Source organism: Brachyistius frenatus, unplaced genomic scaffold (genome assembly GCF_029030835.1).
Source record: "Brachyistius frenatus isolate BFR_SWC_R1_liver_20210118 unplaced genomic scaffold, ASM2903083v1 Contig_96, whole genome shotgun sequence".
Classification (NCBI taxonomy): Eukaryota; Metazoa; Chordata; class Actinopteri; family Embiotocidae; genus Brachyistius; species Brachyistius frenatus.
In genome coordinates, this window is record NW_027210695.1 from 863,714 (window position 1) to 882,688 (window position 18,975).

Genomic DNA, 18,975 nt, shown 5'->3' on the forward strand with positions numbered 1-18,975 from the left:
AAGTTCCTTCTGCACTTACTACCAAATTTAGATCCTCCTACGTCGCTTTTTATTTTTATTTTCAGGTCCACAGCTAAACCTATTGTATACAAATGGCAGATGTGTCAAATGTGAACTAAAAGTCAAGTCAAAGTCAAACTAGTGAAATAAAATGAGCAGATTTGATTGACATGTCTGAAAATCCAGTAAAAAAAAAAAAAAAAAAGACAGTGATAGAAAAAAGGGATCTTACTGCAGTTTAAGTGATAATATATGAATAGTTAATCCATTCATAAAAACTTTAATTCAGGGTTTATCTTGAAAGGACACCTGCATAACTCACAAATCCTCTCGTAAGATGCCGGTGAGCAGTACTGAACTGCGACAAGGTATGCTTAGTCAATGAGATTTCAATCGAGTTTCAACCTTTTAACATTCTCCATGTACACCACGAAATCTTGGAAATCTGTTCCTGTCACCTCAGCTGCAAATGTCCACAGGCATAACAATTTGGACTTGCAAAGCGGTCTCACCCATGCAAACATGGAACCTGCTCTTCCGTCCCATTTGTTTGCTTGTTTTCATTTGTTTTTCTCCCTTTTTTTTGTTGTTGTTGTTGTTTTCCTCCCCCAGTTGTTTTGTGTCTGCATATTCTGCTCCCTGGAGAGGCAGATAGAGGAACGAGATTCACTCTCACTCTGTTCTGTCTCCACCGTATACGAGATGCAGGCTTTCTTATTGTGCTGGAGTACTTTATGCTGCACCTGCATGGCACTGCTGCTCTTTGCCTGTGACACCGGCTCATAATCAAACCGTTGCCGCCTTCTCCAGCTCAAATCTACGCTGAACGGAAACAGCCAAGCCCACGATCTGACTATTAGACATTTGTTAAATGGTAAAAAGCACATTCAAGCAATTATTATATTAAAATTGTTCTCATCCTTTAAACTTAAATTTTACAAATAAAGTAAATAATGTAATCCACCGATTTTACTTGGCAACTTTCGTAACTTTGCGGAGTAATCTTGTGCACGCAAACCAAACGGTAAAGTAGTTAGAATTAGCGCCACCTATATTTCTTGGAACATGGAAGTGCTCAGTATCACAAGGCTCACAAGCTCATATGATACATTTAATTAAGGCATTAACGCCCCAAAATTGCTCTTAGAAAATTTATCATTTTTAAGAAAACATCAAATTTGCAGGAAACTGCAGGCAACGGCTGTACAATTACTGTAGTTACTGAATATGTCTTCATATTATTAAGTTTTATATAAAATCTTACCCTTCATTCAGACGGGTTTTTTTGCTCTTTTGCTGCACTCCATCTCGATCTTTAGACAGCTCAAGCAAAGTTTCGTCAATTGGAATTATAACTTAATTTGCACTAAATGATTTGTTTAAATGGATAGGAAAGTTTTGAATTTTTTTTCTGAACTTTGTCTTAACATCCAAATGAGAGACTAGTCTCAATGTGATAGTGGTATCTGTGTTTCTCAACAAGGTCACCAAGTTATTTGACGAAAAGGGGGGGGGGGGGAACTGCAGAAAATGAAGTTATTATAACTTTATCTGTCACACAGTTCAACCAGCCTCAAACTTCAAACCTTCCTTTTCTTCTACTCCACGGCTGTGGTCTTTTGGGCAGACTATGGAGTGTAGAAGAAACACCATGTGTGGCTGTGAATGCAGATCTTGGATTTAGAACTCAGGACACCACCTGTCTATCCAGGAGGAAGGACAGAAACCAAATTGCACCCGAACAAATTCAGGTGCCAGATTTATCCAAACAAAGGCTTTTGTTTAACCTGACATCTACTTTGGCATCCAAACACTTCCTTGTGCGCCTCTCTCTCTCTCTCTCGTTCTGCTGGAAGAGAAGGTAGGGACCTTGAGGTTTATACAGGCATTCATAATGTTTCAATTCTGTCACTTTGTTGTCTCTTTCGCGACGCAGAGTTTGTGTTTCACCCGGAAAAGACGGCGAAAAACACGCAACTCTGGATCTCGGATCGCTCCCGAGGCGCCTCTTAGCATTGTCTCCTCCTGAATCTGCAAAATGACAGATGCTGCCTCTATTACAGCAACATGCAGCAGTCAGGCAAAACCCATCTCTCAAACCTGAGGTGGCTGTTCAGAATTGCAGATTTGGCTGGGCAGATCTGGTGCTCCCAGCCGGGGGTTAGATGGCCTCTCCTGCCTCCATCTCAGTCACTCGCAAGCCAAACATTTCTTTTTTTTTTCATAAGCCCTCTGATCCTGCTGCTGTGGACTGTATCTCTGCCATCTCCTGACACACGGAGGAAAAGCATACACAATTCCCCTTCCAATACACACCTCTCTGTGCACGGCACCCCCTCTTTCTTTTTCCCCTCTGCTTCCCAGGACTTATCTTCCAACTGGCAGACATGGGAAATCACACCTCGCTCAGATAGCAGGTCTCTCTCTTCCCAACCGCCTCCCTTCATCTTGGCCACCGTCATCCTTGCTCTGCTTCTCTTCTGCCCCTGTCTCTCACGCCTCTTCTACTTGTCACACTTCATCTGCTCATGTGACCTTCATTAGAACTGATGCACGCAGGAATGCAGCGCTGCACACATGTCCGCTAACCTCGTATTTGACTTATGGATTTTTTTTTATTTTTTTTTCAATACATATGACGTGCGGCAGTAATTCATCAATTTGGCAAAAAGTTATTTATATTTGCAAAGTAATACTTCAGATACCAGGAGAATTCCTATTGAATTAAAGGAAAGGTTCCATGCCTGGCAGCGCTGACCAGCGTATGTGAATGTAGAACATAGAGATGAGTATCGATTGTAAGTTTGGAAGTCATAAAAAACTGAAAAAGAAGTTTGAGACTATTGTCCTTTCTTGTTTCCCTTGTTTGTTTTTTCACTGGTACCTGGTATTAATGTGTCAGTACTGCAATAAGGTGGCGATACAGCACCTAAAAGCTATTTGCCAACTTCCATGTGAGTGGCACTGAGACGAAATGCTACGCAGCTAACAGCTGAGACATGCAAAGACGACGACAGCCGTCAAAAAGTTCTGCGTAGAACCCCTGCAGAATATACAAATGAGGTGTCGTGTTATCTCCACCAGGTACAGCTAGCATATCATGAGTTTACATCTACTATGCACAGTCATTTGGGAGCGAAGCGCCGAGCAGACGGTCCGTCCACACGTCAACAATCGATGGCTGGCTTTGTTAGGTAAGGTTAAGTTTGATGTTCGAGGTGCAGAGCAAACGGTCTTCCTCGTCTCAAAGACAGAAACTAAAGACTTCCCATCAGCTTTGTCCCAGCCAAGGGGTTTTTAAGTGTGATGGCATTTGTTGAAGCACCAGTGAGTCTCACTTTCTGCGCGTATTGCGGCAGGAGAAGGTTTCAAATAGTTCAATAGTTCCCACCGAATACTGAGTGCTATTTTTGCTTGCGATGCCCATCCCTGGTAAAAAAAAAACAACAACAAATGGATGGATTGATGCATTGACATTACTCAAGTCTTTCAAAGTTAACCACAAAAAACTTTGTTATATATAAATACTATTATTAAGTACTAGACTGATTGAATGGGATTTTGCTCAAATGTCATTTTTCTTTGCCGGACAGTTTCACGTGACAGAAAATATTATTTGTCTCACAATTTAAAATGTCATCCCTGATGCTCTGTATTTCTAACCCCTCCCCTTCTATAAATCGAAATACATTCCTTTATATCCTGTATCCTGTAAGATATAGATGCTGCACAGCTTCGAAGCGCCACAGATGGCAAATACAGCGCAGATCCTCCAGAAACTTCCTGTCACACTGCATTAATGAGGCGCTGCCGAGTGAAAAATGTAACTGAAGTCAAATAGAGTTTGTCATAAAATCTTAGGACAAACAGTCGAGCAGACAGATGCGATGCAGTTCACAGCACTGCAGACACACACACCCACACCTACGAAGAGACTGCCTAAGTGCGCACATCGTCTTATCTCTGAAATTTGTGGCTTCATCTGATGACTGTGGTTGTTTGATGAAGCGGCAGTAATGTTAAGTAAACTCCACGTGCTAAACCCCGTGTGCAGACGAGTCATCTGCCGAGCGTGATAAGGGTGCAGTTTATGGCCACTGGCAGCCATTCTGCATTCATTATAATCCTGTTTGAACAATGGGAGATTCACAGAGGGTCAATTACATCCTTGTTTACAAAAATCAACAAAAGGCATCGAGTCACTTGGAATGAATCAAGTGATTTCTTATCACCAGTTTTACACCAAGCAGACTAATATAGTTGAATATAATGTATCCACGTGGTTATTTACTCTTCTCCCATTAGGTCACATCTTGTTTCTACTCAAGTTTTCTGATAACTGACATTTTTCCAGAGAATGTGGGAAGTAGAAGAGGGAAAAAAAACAAAAAAAACAGTCCCCCTGGATTGAATGTTTTTGACGTGACTGACGCAAGCTTGTAATTATAGTTGAATAGTGAGTTAACCTATTCACCCCTTCCTTAATACTGTCACTCAATGTTTCATCTCAGCGCTTAAGTAGGAGGATTTCCATCATGTTGCTGGTGGATTGAATATGAATGTGAATCACAGCTGGCATTGCCTGAGATTAAATCATTTGCAAGGGTTTGTTGGATTTAGCAAAGATGCAATCAGACCGAGATAAACCAGGGGAGGAAGATAAGCATCCCACTGAACTTTCACAGTGATTATCACAAAGAGGACAGAAGAAGTTCATTCTGTTGTATTCCTCGATGCACATACTGATACTAATTCGTCCGAATTAAGATGAAACTCACATTGGTTTGCCTGCGATTTTGACCCGAGTGTACATTTTGCGCCGTTTTCGAAAGTTCTGTTTTTAACAAAGCTTGTCAGCAGGAAGCTCAGCAGAAGAAACAGAGACGCCCAAGTGGTAAACATCCCTTCAGCTATAATTAATTAAGCTAACCGAGTGATCTAACATCCCCTGTAACTGTTTACAGCGATCTGACAGTGATGATTTACAAGAAGAATCATTCCAGGACTTTCTTTCAGCTCGTTTCTGCACGCGTTTGGCTTTTGATCCGAACCGACATGTGATTTCTCCGGAGAGTAAAAACCATCTCCAGCTTTCCAACTAGCCCCAAAAAAGGCTCGTGCATCACAGCCCCGATTCAGAGATGATGCGTTTCAGCGAATCTGTCTTACCGTACAAAGTCCATGAACAAGGCTCGTAAAAGACAATGAAACTGCACGTTTCATTGAATATGGGCATATTTCATGCTCTTGGATTCGTCAGTAGTTTTTAGTTTGATGTGTTTATCGGTGTTTAAAGAGCAATAGGCTTTTGAACAAAACAAATACTGAAGGAAACAAGATGCTGTGCTGAACTTTAGTAAAACGCTGTAATGTCACAGACTGAAACCGGCTAACTTCAAATAAAGTGAAAGAAGTCAAAATTGTTTAATATAATAGATAGAATAAATAGTTGAATTACTTGTTAAAAAAAATATGGAAAACTGTTGAAAGAGTTGAACTTGTTTGCTAACAATGAATTAACAGTTGATACTGAGCTAAGAGTGGCAAACAGTTGCATTTTTTTAAGCTAAACATGGATAGAAAAATGACATTTTTAGGTAGTAAGGACAAAATTAATTAATTTTAGCTACACATACAAAGGTAAACAATTGAAACTATTAGCTAAAAGTATGGTCAACAGTGGAAATTATTTGCTAAAAGTATCATTAAACAAATGAAATTGTTAACTACTTAGGATTAACAAATAAAATGTTCGCGACACATAAAGGAAAAACAATTAAAACTGTTAGCTAAAAGTATAAATAAATAGTTGAAATTGGTTATTAAATGCATGAATAGCTGGTAAATGGAGAAGTCAGTAGAAGACGTGGATGACTTGTTAAAATAGTAAAATAATTATGGACAAACGGTTCAACTAATTAAGTAACCATAAGCTGAAAGTAGTTCAGAAATGGAAAGAATAACTAAAAGTGATTTATAAACACGTTAAATAAAAACTGTGGACGTAATTGATGGGTGTTAAAATCTACAGTTAAAATATAGAGCTTAAACTAATGAATTAATAGCTCAGACCAGTCTGACCTAAACAGTTCAACTGGATGAAAACAACGTTCATCATGTAAATTTGTATATCTGAAGTATTAAATACCATCCAGTTTAAAATAAGTTCACAGGAACCCATTTGAACATGAAAGGTGGCGTTGATAAAGGGGTTCTCGAGTCCACCTGACAGGCCCGTGGGTGTACGTCAGATGAAAAAAGGTTGGGAGCCACTGAAGCAGCAGGTGATGTCAGTATTTACAAGAGCTGCCATTTCCTATTTCTACATTAAGACTTGTTTAAAGGAAAAAGGTAGCGAATAATGTAAATAGCTTACAATATAGAAAATGTAATTTTCTCAACTAACTTGAGCCCTTGGGTCTAAAATGTCCTGCATGTTTAGTTTGTTGCTGTTTCTGTGCAGTAGAACATCACGTCCTGTTCTTTGCGAGCGGAGACCCACGTTCCACACTTTCGAAGACGCATCGGCAGGACTTCAGCGCATAACCGCGGTCGGCGACGAGCTCCACGCCGTCCACCGAGGCCAACATGTTATCTCCCGATGACTCATTCCTCTCGGCTTACCTTGCAGCTTGGTCTTGGGGATTTTCCCACAAGGCTTGGTGGCTGTGACCGTGGTAGCGCAAGTGGCGTCCATGAGCGCTCGCTTCAGCACTCCCGTTCTGTTCTTCTTGCCCGTCGCCAGGTCGCACTCCCCCCAAGCCTGGAAGTCGTACTTGCATTCCCCTAAAGAAACAAGAGACTTAATTAGATGCTTTTGTTTCGTGAAAGCCCTTCAGAGAGGGAATATTATAGAAGCTAAAAGGACACAATTACAATTGACTGCTTTTTAATGACAATATATGTAAGAATCTGCAATCAGTGAGTGGAACAAACCCACTGAGCATCAGGAGCTGTGAGTCATATACTTTGAATGGCCGTTTGATGAACAGTTGGCTATTACCTCCTCCTGTCAATAGAAAGCGTCCCAACAGCCATACAATAAAAGATGCATATGCTGCAGCTAAGAGGAGCAGATGGTGCATCACGCTTTTGATCTTATGTATCCTATATGATGAAACCCGCTAACAGATGGATGCAATCGAAAAGCAGGCTGGCTGCCTTTCGTCATTGATGGATACGATCTCGACAGCCGAGTAGCGAAAGCACTTTCAGCAGGACCATTTCGCACGTGTGTGTTTTCATTTGATATTACGTTTAACCCACCTTTAAACTCAACCAGGATGCAAGATTGCGGCGTAAAATGGCAGCGGCGGCTGGTGTATGCAAGAGAGATGGTCTTTTGAAGAGCGTGTGTATGTGGTGTTTGTTTGTGTACCGCGTTGTCCATGTCTCTCGTATCGCCCTCCATTATTTTGTTGCCCATGAAGCCGGGCTCCCTCGAGACCGTGACACTCATTCGTCAGCTTCCTCTCACATGAAAGCATCAGACCCCTTGTCACAGCTTCTGAGATCCCAGGGTGCTCATCAGAGGGAGGGGAGAGGTGGGTAGATGGGGCCGATGAGAGGAGGGTGTGGAGGCCAGGGGAGGGTGAGTGATGGGGCCATTGTAGCGAGAATCCTACAGGGACTTCCTGAGCAACCAACTTAAATTTTTTTTTTTTTTAAAAAACCTGTGCCTCCATACCTAGAATTTGTCACAGAGAGAGAGTTGCCCTGCGGGCTCCTGGGAATTTTTGTTCAGGCAGCCCATGTCCTCTTTAAGGTGTCACATGGACAGTGAAATAATGCCATAAAAGGGTGAACACACCCACTCATGAATACCGATGCATCCATTCCAAGTCCTAGACATCTAAATGAGATTTCTTAATTGCTGGAGAAGATCTGAATCACAATTATTATTATTATTATTATTATTATTATTATTATTATTATTATTATTCTAAGGCCTTCATTTCAAAGTTAAAAAAAACATCTGGCTGCTGGTCTGTCATCATGTGGAATTATTTTCTGAGGCTGAAGCAGGGAGTTTATATCGGTGCATCGTGTTAAATGTTTGTATTAATTGATGGATAGATGTAGTTTGTGAAGGACATTATCATGGTAAACCCAAATATTCTGTTTCTATTCTGGATTCCACTTATTTACAGCATATTATACAATTTAAATTGTATGATTATTATTATCACCATCAACATTTTATAAAGCAAATCATTTTTTTTAAAAACCTTGGATACTCAAAGATATTTATTTTGATATTCTGCACCATTCCTATATTAGTCTATTATATCCAATTAAAACAATAAGAAAATTATGAATCAAAATGAAAAGAGAAAAAAAAGTCATAATTAATTTATTAGTCATTATGAATTTAATGTATTTGTATTGTCAAACGACATCATAATATGTAGCATACATGCATCCGGTCATAGCTGTGGTGCATGTTGTTCATGTTTGGGGAGCAAAGTATCATAGTTATGTTGCCAGACTGGTATTTGCCATAATCTCCATCTCGTTTAAAAGCAGATATTTTGACATGCAGTCCTGCTGAATTTTTGTTTTTGACAGATGATGCCTCGGTTCCATCAAGTGTCTCCTTTCAGCTTTCACCCCTTTTAGAATCATTTATCTGTTTGAGCTTTGTGTCTGTGGATTCAGCCACTGCAGCACATTGTACCACCTTTTTTTCAGGTTTATTATATTCAGATCCATTAGCAGCCGTGTTTGTTAGGTGCTTCTCTTCTTTTTCTTTTCCTCTGGGGGGGTTACGCTGCTGGAAACTCTGACTCCACAGCATTTTGCACACGTTTCCTGTTTTAACATTCGTACGTACGGAGAACAAAGTGGCCCATGTGCTGCAAACTCAAAACCACCGTTAACCTAGTTTTCACGAGTTTGTTTTGAGGATCTTTTGGGGTTTAAGCGTTTTAATCACACGTAACAGTTTTGGCTAAATGGGTTGTGAAATCTTTCATGCTCAGGACCTCAGAGCTGCACTTAGTGCGAATGAAGACACATGCTGCTGTTCTTCAATGCAGTATGCTACCTACCAAAACTTAGTCTACCAGCCTGAGCAGTTTTCTAAAGAATGGCTAACAGACATCTCACTCAGCAGCACCATACAGTGTCTAAATGCAGCTCTAGCTGCCAGGGTTAAATTGTGAATTAATTACCAAAAATATTCAAATTAAAAAAGGCATTGCTCTCAGGTTGCAAAGATCTCTGGCCCCTACTACTCAGACTTTTCTTTTCTGTTCTTTTCATTCCTGAAGTAACTTTCCACAATTCAAAGGCCACAGGCGTGTAATGTATTGCCACTCCTCCAAAAGTTTTGCTGCTATAATCTATGTCGTCGGTTAGCAGGGCCATTATTTCCTGCAGTGTGTTCATCATTGGTGACAGGCTCATTGCAGAGCAGCAGGCTCCTGCCTGACAGGCCTTACCGTGGGAACAAAAGTCCCCTGGGCTTTTCACCGGGAGACATTTTCTGCTTGTAAAAGCTGCACAGTCTCGAGCCCGAAAAGATGATTATTCCTGCGTTTTCCAAAACAATGCATCATATTCGCAGCAGAGATTTCTATTATATCTCTCATTAGCTAGATTACTCATTCCTGTTTGGGAAAATGGGACAATGGTTTGTGTGAATGACGGGGCCACAATCGATCATGAGGACGTGTGGAGTGAGACGGATAGGAGCCATGCCTTCGTACAGAAGGACGGGACTTATATGGGTCTTTTAGTAGATGTAGATTATTTAAACACTATCAAAAAGTAGACCTTTAAAATCCCACGAGGAAATATCTGGTAAATACCAGTTCAAGTAGCTGCTTATTTATATTTCTTTTTCTACAAAGTCCGAACATTTCTCCTCACCTCCAAACTTCTTCTTCCAGTTGCAGGGGATCTTGCAGCGTTGAGTCTTGATGGTCTGCTTGCAGTCGGTGCCGGTTCGTGTTCCCTCCCTGGTGCCGAGTCCACAGTCACCTTCGTTGGCTACGCACACGCTCCACTGCCACTCCCCGCAGTCCGACTTGCGCTCCTTCTTTCCTGTAGGAATGAGCCGCACGTATCAAACACAAGTGTTGTTACCCCGCTGACAATGTCATGGCAGAAGGAGTTGAAGGGGCAAATCAAAGTTTAATAATAGTTCCAGGGGAGTATCGCTGCATATGTGAAAAAAGTTGAACGAAGCCTTTTAAGGATCCAGATGAAGGTGCGCAATGTCGGAGTGATGCTGATTGGGGGAAAGAAGTGAACGTACCAAATCCCTGTAGCCTCATCCCTGCTGAGACGAGCAGCTAGAGGCTATATTAGCTTCTACTCGTATAATACATCTGACTGAACTGACAGGGACTCTGTTACATATAAAAGTATATACCTACCTACCTACCTACATTGAAGGTTATGTAGGCAGCAGGTTTTCACAAGAATAGAAAAAGCTGATAATACTAGTTCTTCTGCACTGATTTTGATACTTAAAAAACAAGCAAAGTTGGTCGAGCCAGAGCTGTTTATAAGTGACAAGTCTTCAGACAGTATGGAAGTTTATTAAATCTCTGAATGCCGACCATTAAAATTACATTCCCCTTTTATTTTTAATCATGTGGTTTTACACAGCTGATGTCAAGAGCTAAAACTCAAATACCTAAAGCAAGTGGCCAAGCAGCACCTAACTGATGCTGTTATTTTTGGTGTATCTCGAATACTTAGTCAAAACTTGACATTTCAAGAACGAGTCAGTTGTTTCAGGAGTTAAGTTTTAAGCCTCACAGGAGTCTTGTATACGTCAGGTCTGAAGTTCTCATTGTTGAGTCTCACATCTGCAGCCCTGGTTATATTTAAAACTGTGTTAGAAGATGTTTGTTTATATTCTAAATTGAAATTGCTATTTGCAGAGTCTAAAAAAGTATTTACCCCCTCTTGGACTTTTTCACATTATTTCAAGGCAGTTGTAATGGGCTTAGGCGCTCGCACTAATTTCCAATGCAAATGTGCTTTTTGCCTTGAATTTAAATTAGGTTAAATGTTGTTTTCTTCACCCAAGTGGGATTTATCTAACTTATTTCCCTTTTTGCAAACTATTGCTATTTGTTTCTGGTAAATTCTCAAAGGAGACCAATTACTTCAAACTCTAAGTTAAAAAAGAAAAATGCATCTATTTTTTTATTTATTTTTTTAAGTTCTGTTGTTCAGAGGGACACAGCACTGTGGTAACACTATGTATTCTACATCCCTTGATGTGAGGTTAACTGGCAGAAATCGCGTCTTCATCACCGAACAAGTGTACAGATGGTTTGCGTGAATCACCTTGTTTCTCTCCTTTGCCTCCTTCAGCTGCCATCACAGTTAGCACCAGGAGTGCCATTACTGCCACCCGTGTCCACTGCTTCTGTCCATTCATTCTGAAAGTGAGAAGAGACAACTGTTCAGGCAGAATCCGACTGTCATTACACAGTTCAACTGTTAGCAGTCAGTGCTATTCAGCGCTGTTCAGCGTAAATCCAACACTTGTTCTGGGGAGCCTTCCTTAGATTGTCTCGTCCAAGTGGACGCGAACTAATGACGTCTTACATTTGAAAACTCTTTAAAAATGCTCTTGAACGTGACACATTCAGCTTGAGGAAGAGGAGAAGAAGAAAAAAAAAAAAAAAAAAAAAAAGCAAATGTTGTCCAAAAGTCTCATGAGACCAGGGGAAGAGCCTGGGGAACTTCCATTTCTTATCTTGCGTCATTCCCAATGTCACATTTTGATCGTCTGCCATTACACTGAAAGTCATAGATGTGTTTGCTGTCAGTCTCATTGAAGTCTTGTCACGGGTAAAAAGTCACCACAAGTTTGATATGATGTCTCAAAACTCTTGCTTCCTTCAGTCTGAAACTAGAAACATCGATGCTCACCGAGATTCATCAAGATTTGACCTTGTTATTAAAGGTGCTTCATTGGAGCCTTTGACCACTAGCAGAAGACTTCCAGCAAGTAAACGGATGTAAACAACGCAGGTATAAAATCAGCATGAATATTTTTTACAAGAAAAAAACATACATTTGAAATGTTCATAAGATAAACATGAATCATTTTGTTGTAGCAAAAGTGAATGTAAACAGAAATTGTGTCCATTTACAGATCCAGTCTTAACATAGATGTTGGTTTTTATCATTACCTTAAATAAAAATGATTCCAATCAGGGAGGATGTTTTATTTAAAACAGGAGGAAAATTGGACCCGAGAAGCCCTAATTTAGCATAAGAATAAGAAGTAGAAATGATTGAAGAAATGTTATGCATCTTAATATTTCTTTCCTTTATAAAATATTAGAAACACAGTTGATGCGGAGATCTCCCTTCACTCTTCTTTGCTTTTTGAGCTGCCATTAGGTGCAAAACAGGCCAGAGGTTTGTAGTTTGAGAGGCCTCGAGTCCAAACGGGCTTACTGAACTGCACAATATTTGCTGAAGAAAAGATTACACCTGCAGCGAGAAAAGGGCAAGACAGCTCCGTTGTGTATTTGTGTGTATATATATATATATCTATATATATATATATAAAAGGTTAAACAAATCAAACTGAGATATTATGCATCACAATTTCCTTCCTTATTTGACGCTCCTGCTGGTTCTGGATCAGCAGAAAGCCGTTACTGTCACTGTCACCAGGCTAATGCAATGAGATTAAATTAATGCACAAAAAATTCCACTGTGCTCTCCGCTGCCCCCCCCCCAAGTGAGATCCTCCAGCAGACAGCGCTCTCTGAGAGGGAGACAGCATGAGACCGAGCCGAGTGTCTGACGCCAACAACACTCCTCTGGGCTCAACTTCCCATAGAACAGTTGAGCCTGGCAGGGAAATAATATACCTTTGTAATTTTATTTTTTTTAATCATGAGCTGGTTTCCAGCCCCTCCTCCATCACATTGTGTAATAAACCTGTATTCCCAACTTTTCATTTCACTCACTTAAGATTTCATATAAGTTAAGTCTGAGTGACAGTGAAAGCCTCTGAAATTTAAAAGGTATTCAAATCTTCTATGTAATTATTGGATGTTACTGAAGTGAGTTTTATCTCGGCGTTAATGTCTTCCAACACTTCTTAGAAAGTCGTAATGAGCCTTACAGCAACGCCTGTAGTTTGCCTGCCAGGAGAAGGCGTCTGAATCCTTCACATGATGGATTTTATACTTTTCTGACTGAGGCAGCTCACAGACAAACCCGGTTTTGATTAAATACTTCAGACTCCATCGCCCATATTTTTTGTTTTTAATGTTGTCTCTCAAGAGATTCCAAATTATTCATCTCTTCCACAACCCAAAGAAGGAAGAAGAAAAAAAAAATCATTGAATCCCAACAGTAAGAAGTGCACACACGAGTTTCATAGAGAAAAACCCAATGAGAGCTCCCTGATAAAGATAATTTTTCCACGAAAAATGCATTGTTGCCTTTGAAAAGATAAGAAAGCCTTTCCTTCAGTTAGTCACACACAGTGATGGGCTCTTGGTGCAGTTCTGGCATAATATGGAACGGGGCTGATGACTTTGACTGAGCTCTCCATACAAAAGGTTAAAGCAAAAAAAAAGTCGTGGAATTAAGGTGACTTAACCATTTCCTCTTTAGCCAAAGAATCCTGAAAGAGGACAGGTTTCTCCTCCTCCAGAAGTCAATAAATGATATGAAAGTCCCCATCTAGCTCTTCTTTCCGGAGCACGACAGCACCTATAATGGATGACTGAGTGGGTCGGAGCATTTGACTATTATTGAGTCGGTATGTGCGCTGCTTGCGTAACCCTTCGCGAAGAAGCGCCAACTTAAAGGACATCCACGTGTGCTTTTTCCATTAATCCTCTCCTCTCCTTCACTTTCTTTAAACACAATCAGAAACACCTACAGCTCCACACTTTGTGACCGTAAGAAGAAGAAGAGCTTTTATAACACAAAGGTTTCTTCCTTATAAGTCTCGGTTCCTGGCAACCTGAGCACGAATCAGCCTCTCATCATGACTCAGACCCCCGTAATTTGGCTAAAGCAGTGGGGGTTTTAGTATAAACTCAGTTCACCGCCATCCCTCGACTCATCCTTCATTATAGCCGACAAAGACTTTGTGTTTTGTTTTGCTGGAGATGTATTTTGTCCAGATTATTTAAAGGAGATACTGATGAATATCGAAAAATGCACATGTTTCAATGTTCTGTTTAAGTTGATATGCAGGTAGAAGAAGAAAAAGAGTCATTCATCACTACCTAACCTGCCCCCAGATTCCAGGCTGGATACCTAAGGCAGGATATTGCCAATTCCAGAAGGTCTAGTGAAGTGAATCTTCTTCAAATAAAAGAAAGTCATTTTATGCCCCGGAGATTGTGGGAAGAGAAAATGTTTTAGAAAAGTTGCCAAAGAGTCCTTGAATTTTTTTTAACAGGTTCTAAAAGAGGCATTGTTTATGGTCAGCAAAAGATAAGAGGTTATACATCTGGTCTCTTGTACGTGTTGGTTAGGATGAGCCTTCCTCCAGGAAGCTGCCATAATTAAAAATACAGATAATGTGACTCCCTGGGATGGACTGGTCACAGTCGATTGCAAAACAAATCCCTAATACTGAGGGGAAATGTACTGAATGTCCTGCACATGCAAAAAGCCAGAGCCACAATCTGTGTTCATCGACCACCAGAAATTGGACCAGGACGGACATCAGTTTTGTGCCGTTCACATGTGGGCAACTGATTAAGTTCAGCCAGAGAAACACGCAAACACATTCAGGTTATGTGCACCCACTGTGAAAGTGGGATAATATATATATATATTTTTTTACTTGTGCACTGAGTTACAAACACAACATGACATTTTGTTTTCAGGATGTCAGGACTGCAGAGTCACTGCCCGTCTTCCTCCACAGGCTGAAAACCAATCTCTTCAAGCTACTGTCCATCTTGACACTTACTACAATTTCAGATGATACCAAGCACTTGTTCTCCTTCTCCTTCTTTGGAGTCAGCGTTGGTCAGTCAGTAGCTTTTCGAAAATTGATGCCCAAAGTCAGTTTACACTCACAGTGCAAAATGTTTTTCAGCTGTAAATGTCTGCTTGCAGCTGGCAAAGAAATCATTTTCGGATTTCACATTATTGCTTAATGTATATCCACTGGTTTAAGAGACAGGAGATTCTAACTGAACAGCAAACTTTAGTTTAAATGTCTAGTTAATATGTATTAAACTCAGGGACAAATACAATCTCATTTAGAAAACCACTTGCAATTAAAGTCTGAATCCCCCCACCCACCCACCCACCCACCACCACCACCACCACCCCCACCTGAGCTCAGACAAGGACAGGAGAACTGAATGTTTGCAAACCTCACACTAATGGAGTTACTTTAGCTGGAACATCAGAAACGTCCAGCGGTCGGTGTGGCTCATAAGCGAGTGAGAATTAGTCCCATCAAACCCTCCCATTTGGCCCATTGATCCAGACACAGCTGTGGGTTCCCGGGGAGGGGGATGGAGGAGGAGGAGGAGGAGGAGGAGGAGGAAAGCCAATACTGGCCACCAATCGATGGACCTTCAGTGACTCCCTGTGTGCTTCTGCAAATATGCACAAGACACTCCAGCACTCCGGAGGTTCGAAGCACTCTCCGTCTCTCCCCCTCGCTCGCAATCCCCACCGAGTACATAAAGGAGAATCTATTTATACGATGAGATCCTTCGGCTCGCGTTTCATATGAAGGAAGGAGGTGAGAGAGAGTCAACAATGTAGGAATAAAGGAGAGAACAGTTTAATGAATCAATTGGCCCGAGGAAAGGGGACCCGCTGGGGTCATTAGCTGTACTGGCCGAGCGAGAACATTTTCTACCATTATCCTTCTGTGAAGAATGGATTTTGGTTTCTCCGATTAAAACCATTAACCTCTCACAATCCAGTTAATAATCACAGAACTCACACTATGCAGTCTATACACATAAGGGCAGAACGTAATTAGGCAACACCTCCTCTGTGATGTGATAATGAGAAACACAAATATTATGATTCGACACATGTATGCATTTAAAATACCACTTAGCTGCAGATGAATTAAACATGTTTTTATTTTTAAATAACTCTTTGCCCCTTGAGCTAGCAAATCAAAGGATGTCATTTCCGAAAGCAAGTCTCTAACAGCTCTCTCTGACTGCGTCATGCAATAATTACAGTTGAGTCTATATATGAGGTAATATTTTCTTATCCTATAAGATCTTTAGTCCAAACGTGCTTTTCACTTGAGTCAAATGGAGCATTAAGATATATTAAAACCCTAAACATTATTTAAAATAGACAAAATACAAATCTAGTTCTAGAAAAAAACTTAAAATCTAAAACTATTTTTTTTTTTTTTTAATAAAAATGAGTCAAATGACAACGTAATGATGTCAAAGGTGTCGCATGGGTCACTTGTACTGGGGAAATCCTAGCATGGACCCCTGAGTGGCTTTTCGTTGGGTGCAGTCAATGTCCAAATCATGAACGCATTACTGACAGCAGATAAAGTCAATGAGAAATGAACAGGGCAAAGCTGAGCACATATACTGTATGTGATCTTACAGATGACAAGATATTCGATTTTAATTATACATCATTAACCACTTTTAGCCATAGAAATATAAATGATGATTCATCTGCTATTCTGCTGCCCTTAAGTGGCTACAATAATCAGCTAATGTTGGTCTTGAAAATCATTTTCTTTTACGATTATATTTAAGGAGATATTTGGACCAACATTAGTGGAACAGCAGGTAAATCTATGAAATGGTTCCACATTCAGGCAGGCTTACAAAATGTAAGTACTGTTTTAATTTATACAGGTTGCAACAGAGAGCACAGCTTAACAGCAGGCCATACAGGAGCAAGCAGTCAGTTTCCAGCTATTCCATCTGCTAAGTAAGAAGAGGGATGGCAGGCAAACGTGTTGCATGACATAAGGCTGATTGCCCGGAAAACACCAAACAACAGATCAGCAGAGACAAAAAAAAAAAAGACAACGTACACATGTGCACTTTGCACAAGAGAAGGTTGGAGATGGCAAATAGAAAACATGCTGCAATAAGCATGTTTCGTCTTGTGAACTAAGCTTTTTTTTTTCCTTTTTTTTTGCCCTCCTTCGCCCTCTAGCCTTTCCGTGCTCTCGTAGACAACTTTCAGTTCTGGAGGTACATTTCACATGAACATGCTATCGTAAGGAAAAGGTAGCTTAAGTCTGGCACCCATAGTTCTCTTCCAAGTGATAAATACTGGCTTCACGAAGAAAAAGTGACTCAAGCCGATGTTGGGTCATCAAAAGGAAAGCGGAGAAGACAGCCGACCATCTTTACTTTCCTTCTCTCTGCTACTGCATGCAGGTACTAAACATCCTACTCACATTTGTGCACATGCCCAGCAGGGAAACACACACACACACACAGCAGACAGCCGGCCAAACGGGGTCACTCTCACTTGTCTAAAGTCTTACTGACGATGTTGGATAAAGGTCAGCTGGGCGAATCTTCATAAGAACGCCCAGCTGCCTCTGAGGGTTCACGGAGGTTCGCAGTCAAGTGGCACGTCCTCCGTCGGCAGACCCGGGAGCACAACATCACGCGTGACTGTTCTTTCGTCCATTTCTGTTATCGCCACATCGCCTTGACCGCAGACTGTCTGGGTCACGGAGAGTTTTAGGCATTTATTGGAGTCTAAGTTCACGTTAAACTGTTATAAGAAATTCCTTCCACATTGCATCACTCTGCTCACACACAGCATCTGTAATATTCTCCCACTACTCGCACACAAATGGAGCGGAACGCACGAGTCTTCTCATGAACGCACACGTCCTCCGTACAGGTTGAATTTATCAAGTCGAAAAGAGCCACATAACAAATATTGGAAGCCATGATGTTTTTTGCGTGTGTCACTTAGAAAAAAAATAGGAGCGAATTCCGCAGAAAGAAGCAAAGAAATTTCAGATAAAAACACAAAAATATTCTTCCACGAGGTCCAGTCCATATTTAAACTGGTGTTAAGCTGCTCTTAACTGCATGCTTGTCCTTGTTTGTCCCTGCAAGTGGTTTCAATACCTCAACTAGTTCTAGTCTGGACAATATTTGTTGTTGTTGTTGCTGCTGCTGCTTTTTGTGTTGCTGTTCAAGTTTTCTCTGAAAAGTTCTCAGAAAAATCTGACTTGGGCTGACTTTTCTTCCCTTTCTTGCAAAATTGATGAGCCTTACCTGAGTATAAAACAAAAACACACACAATTGTTTATAAAAATGGAATATGAAACATTGCAAACAGATATGGATGATGATTTCTGTTCCTACAAAGTAACTTCTGACATTTAGAAAAACAATAACAAACGAAAAACCCCATTGCATTGACCGATTTTGTTGTTGTTGTGTGGCTCACCGTTTGTTTATCTTCAGTAACAGACAGAGAATACAGCACTATGTCCTTGGGAAAAGTCAAACAGAGAAATCCACTTCTGAGTGGCTTTCCCATCTCGGTAGTTGTGATTCAGAAGAGGAGCGAATGCCTCATCTAGACACAGGGCATATTGAAAGGATTTATTTAGGAGTTTTTGCAGTTTGTGTGTTCCTTGAGCTGAGCTTTGGAGAGATTTCAGCACAGATGAAATGAGAAGTGTATTGACTAGAGGACAGAGGAAGGCATTTGAAAGAGGCAGACAAGCATGTAAAGTCGAGCATATGCCTCCAATGTGCAGCTATTAACGACGTCGGGTGACAGAACGAAAGTCAATAACAGTCAAGTTAAAGGTTACTGCAGGATTATGGATTACTATAAGGTAAATTCTATACGTAAAGCGAAGAAAATGCAGGTGATTGCAATAACGCCTCCGGGTTTGATTATGAACTGCCATTGAAGAAAAGTGAACCGTTGTCTCATGGGGGCCGTAGGATGCTTTTAATTGAGGTACGCCGCCATTTCTCATTTGTTTAGGTGCAGATGATCAGAGGAAAATGCCACACATTT

General features: G+C 40.7%; 1 protein-coding gene across 1 annotated transcript in view; it reads right to left on the reverse strand.

The window, feature by feature from the left end:
* Positions 1 to 18,975, reverse strand: part of ptn (pleiotrophin) — a 41,536-nt gene that overhangs the window by 2,283 nt on the left and 20,278 nt on the right. Inside the window, exons 2-4 of the mRNA XM_069711092.1 lie at positions 11,308 to 11,402; positions 9,874 to 10,047; positions 6,625 to 6,786 (exon numbers count right to left, since the gene is read on the reverse strand). Of these exons, the coding sequence (XP_069567193.1) occupies positions 6,625 to 6,786; positions 9,874 to 10,047; positions 11,308 to 11,401 (430 nt within the window). The 5' untranslated portion in view covers position 11,402. The remainder of the gene's footprint in view (positions 1 to 6,624; positions 6,787 to 9,873; positions 10,048 to 11,307; positions 11,403 to 18,975) is intronic.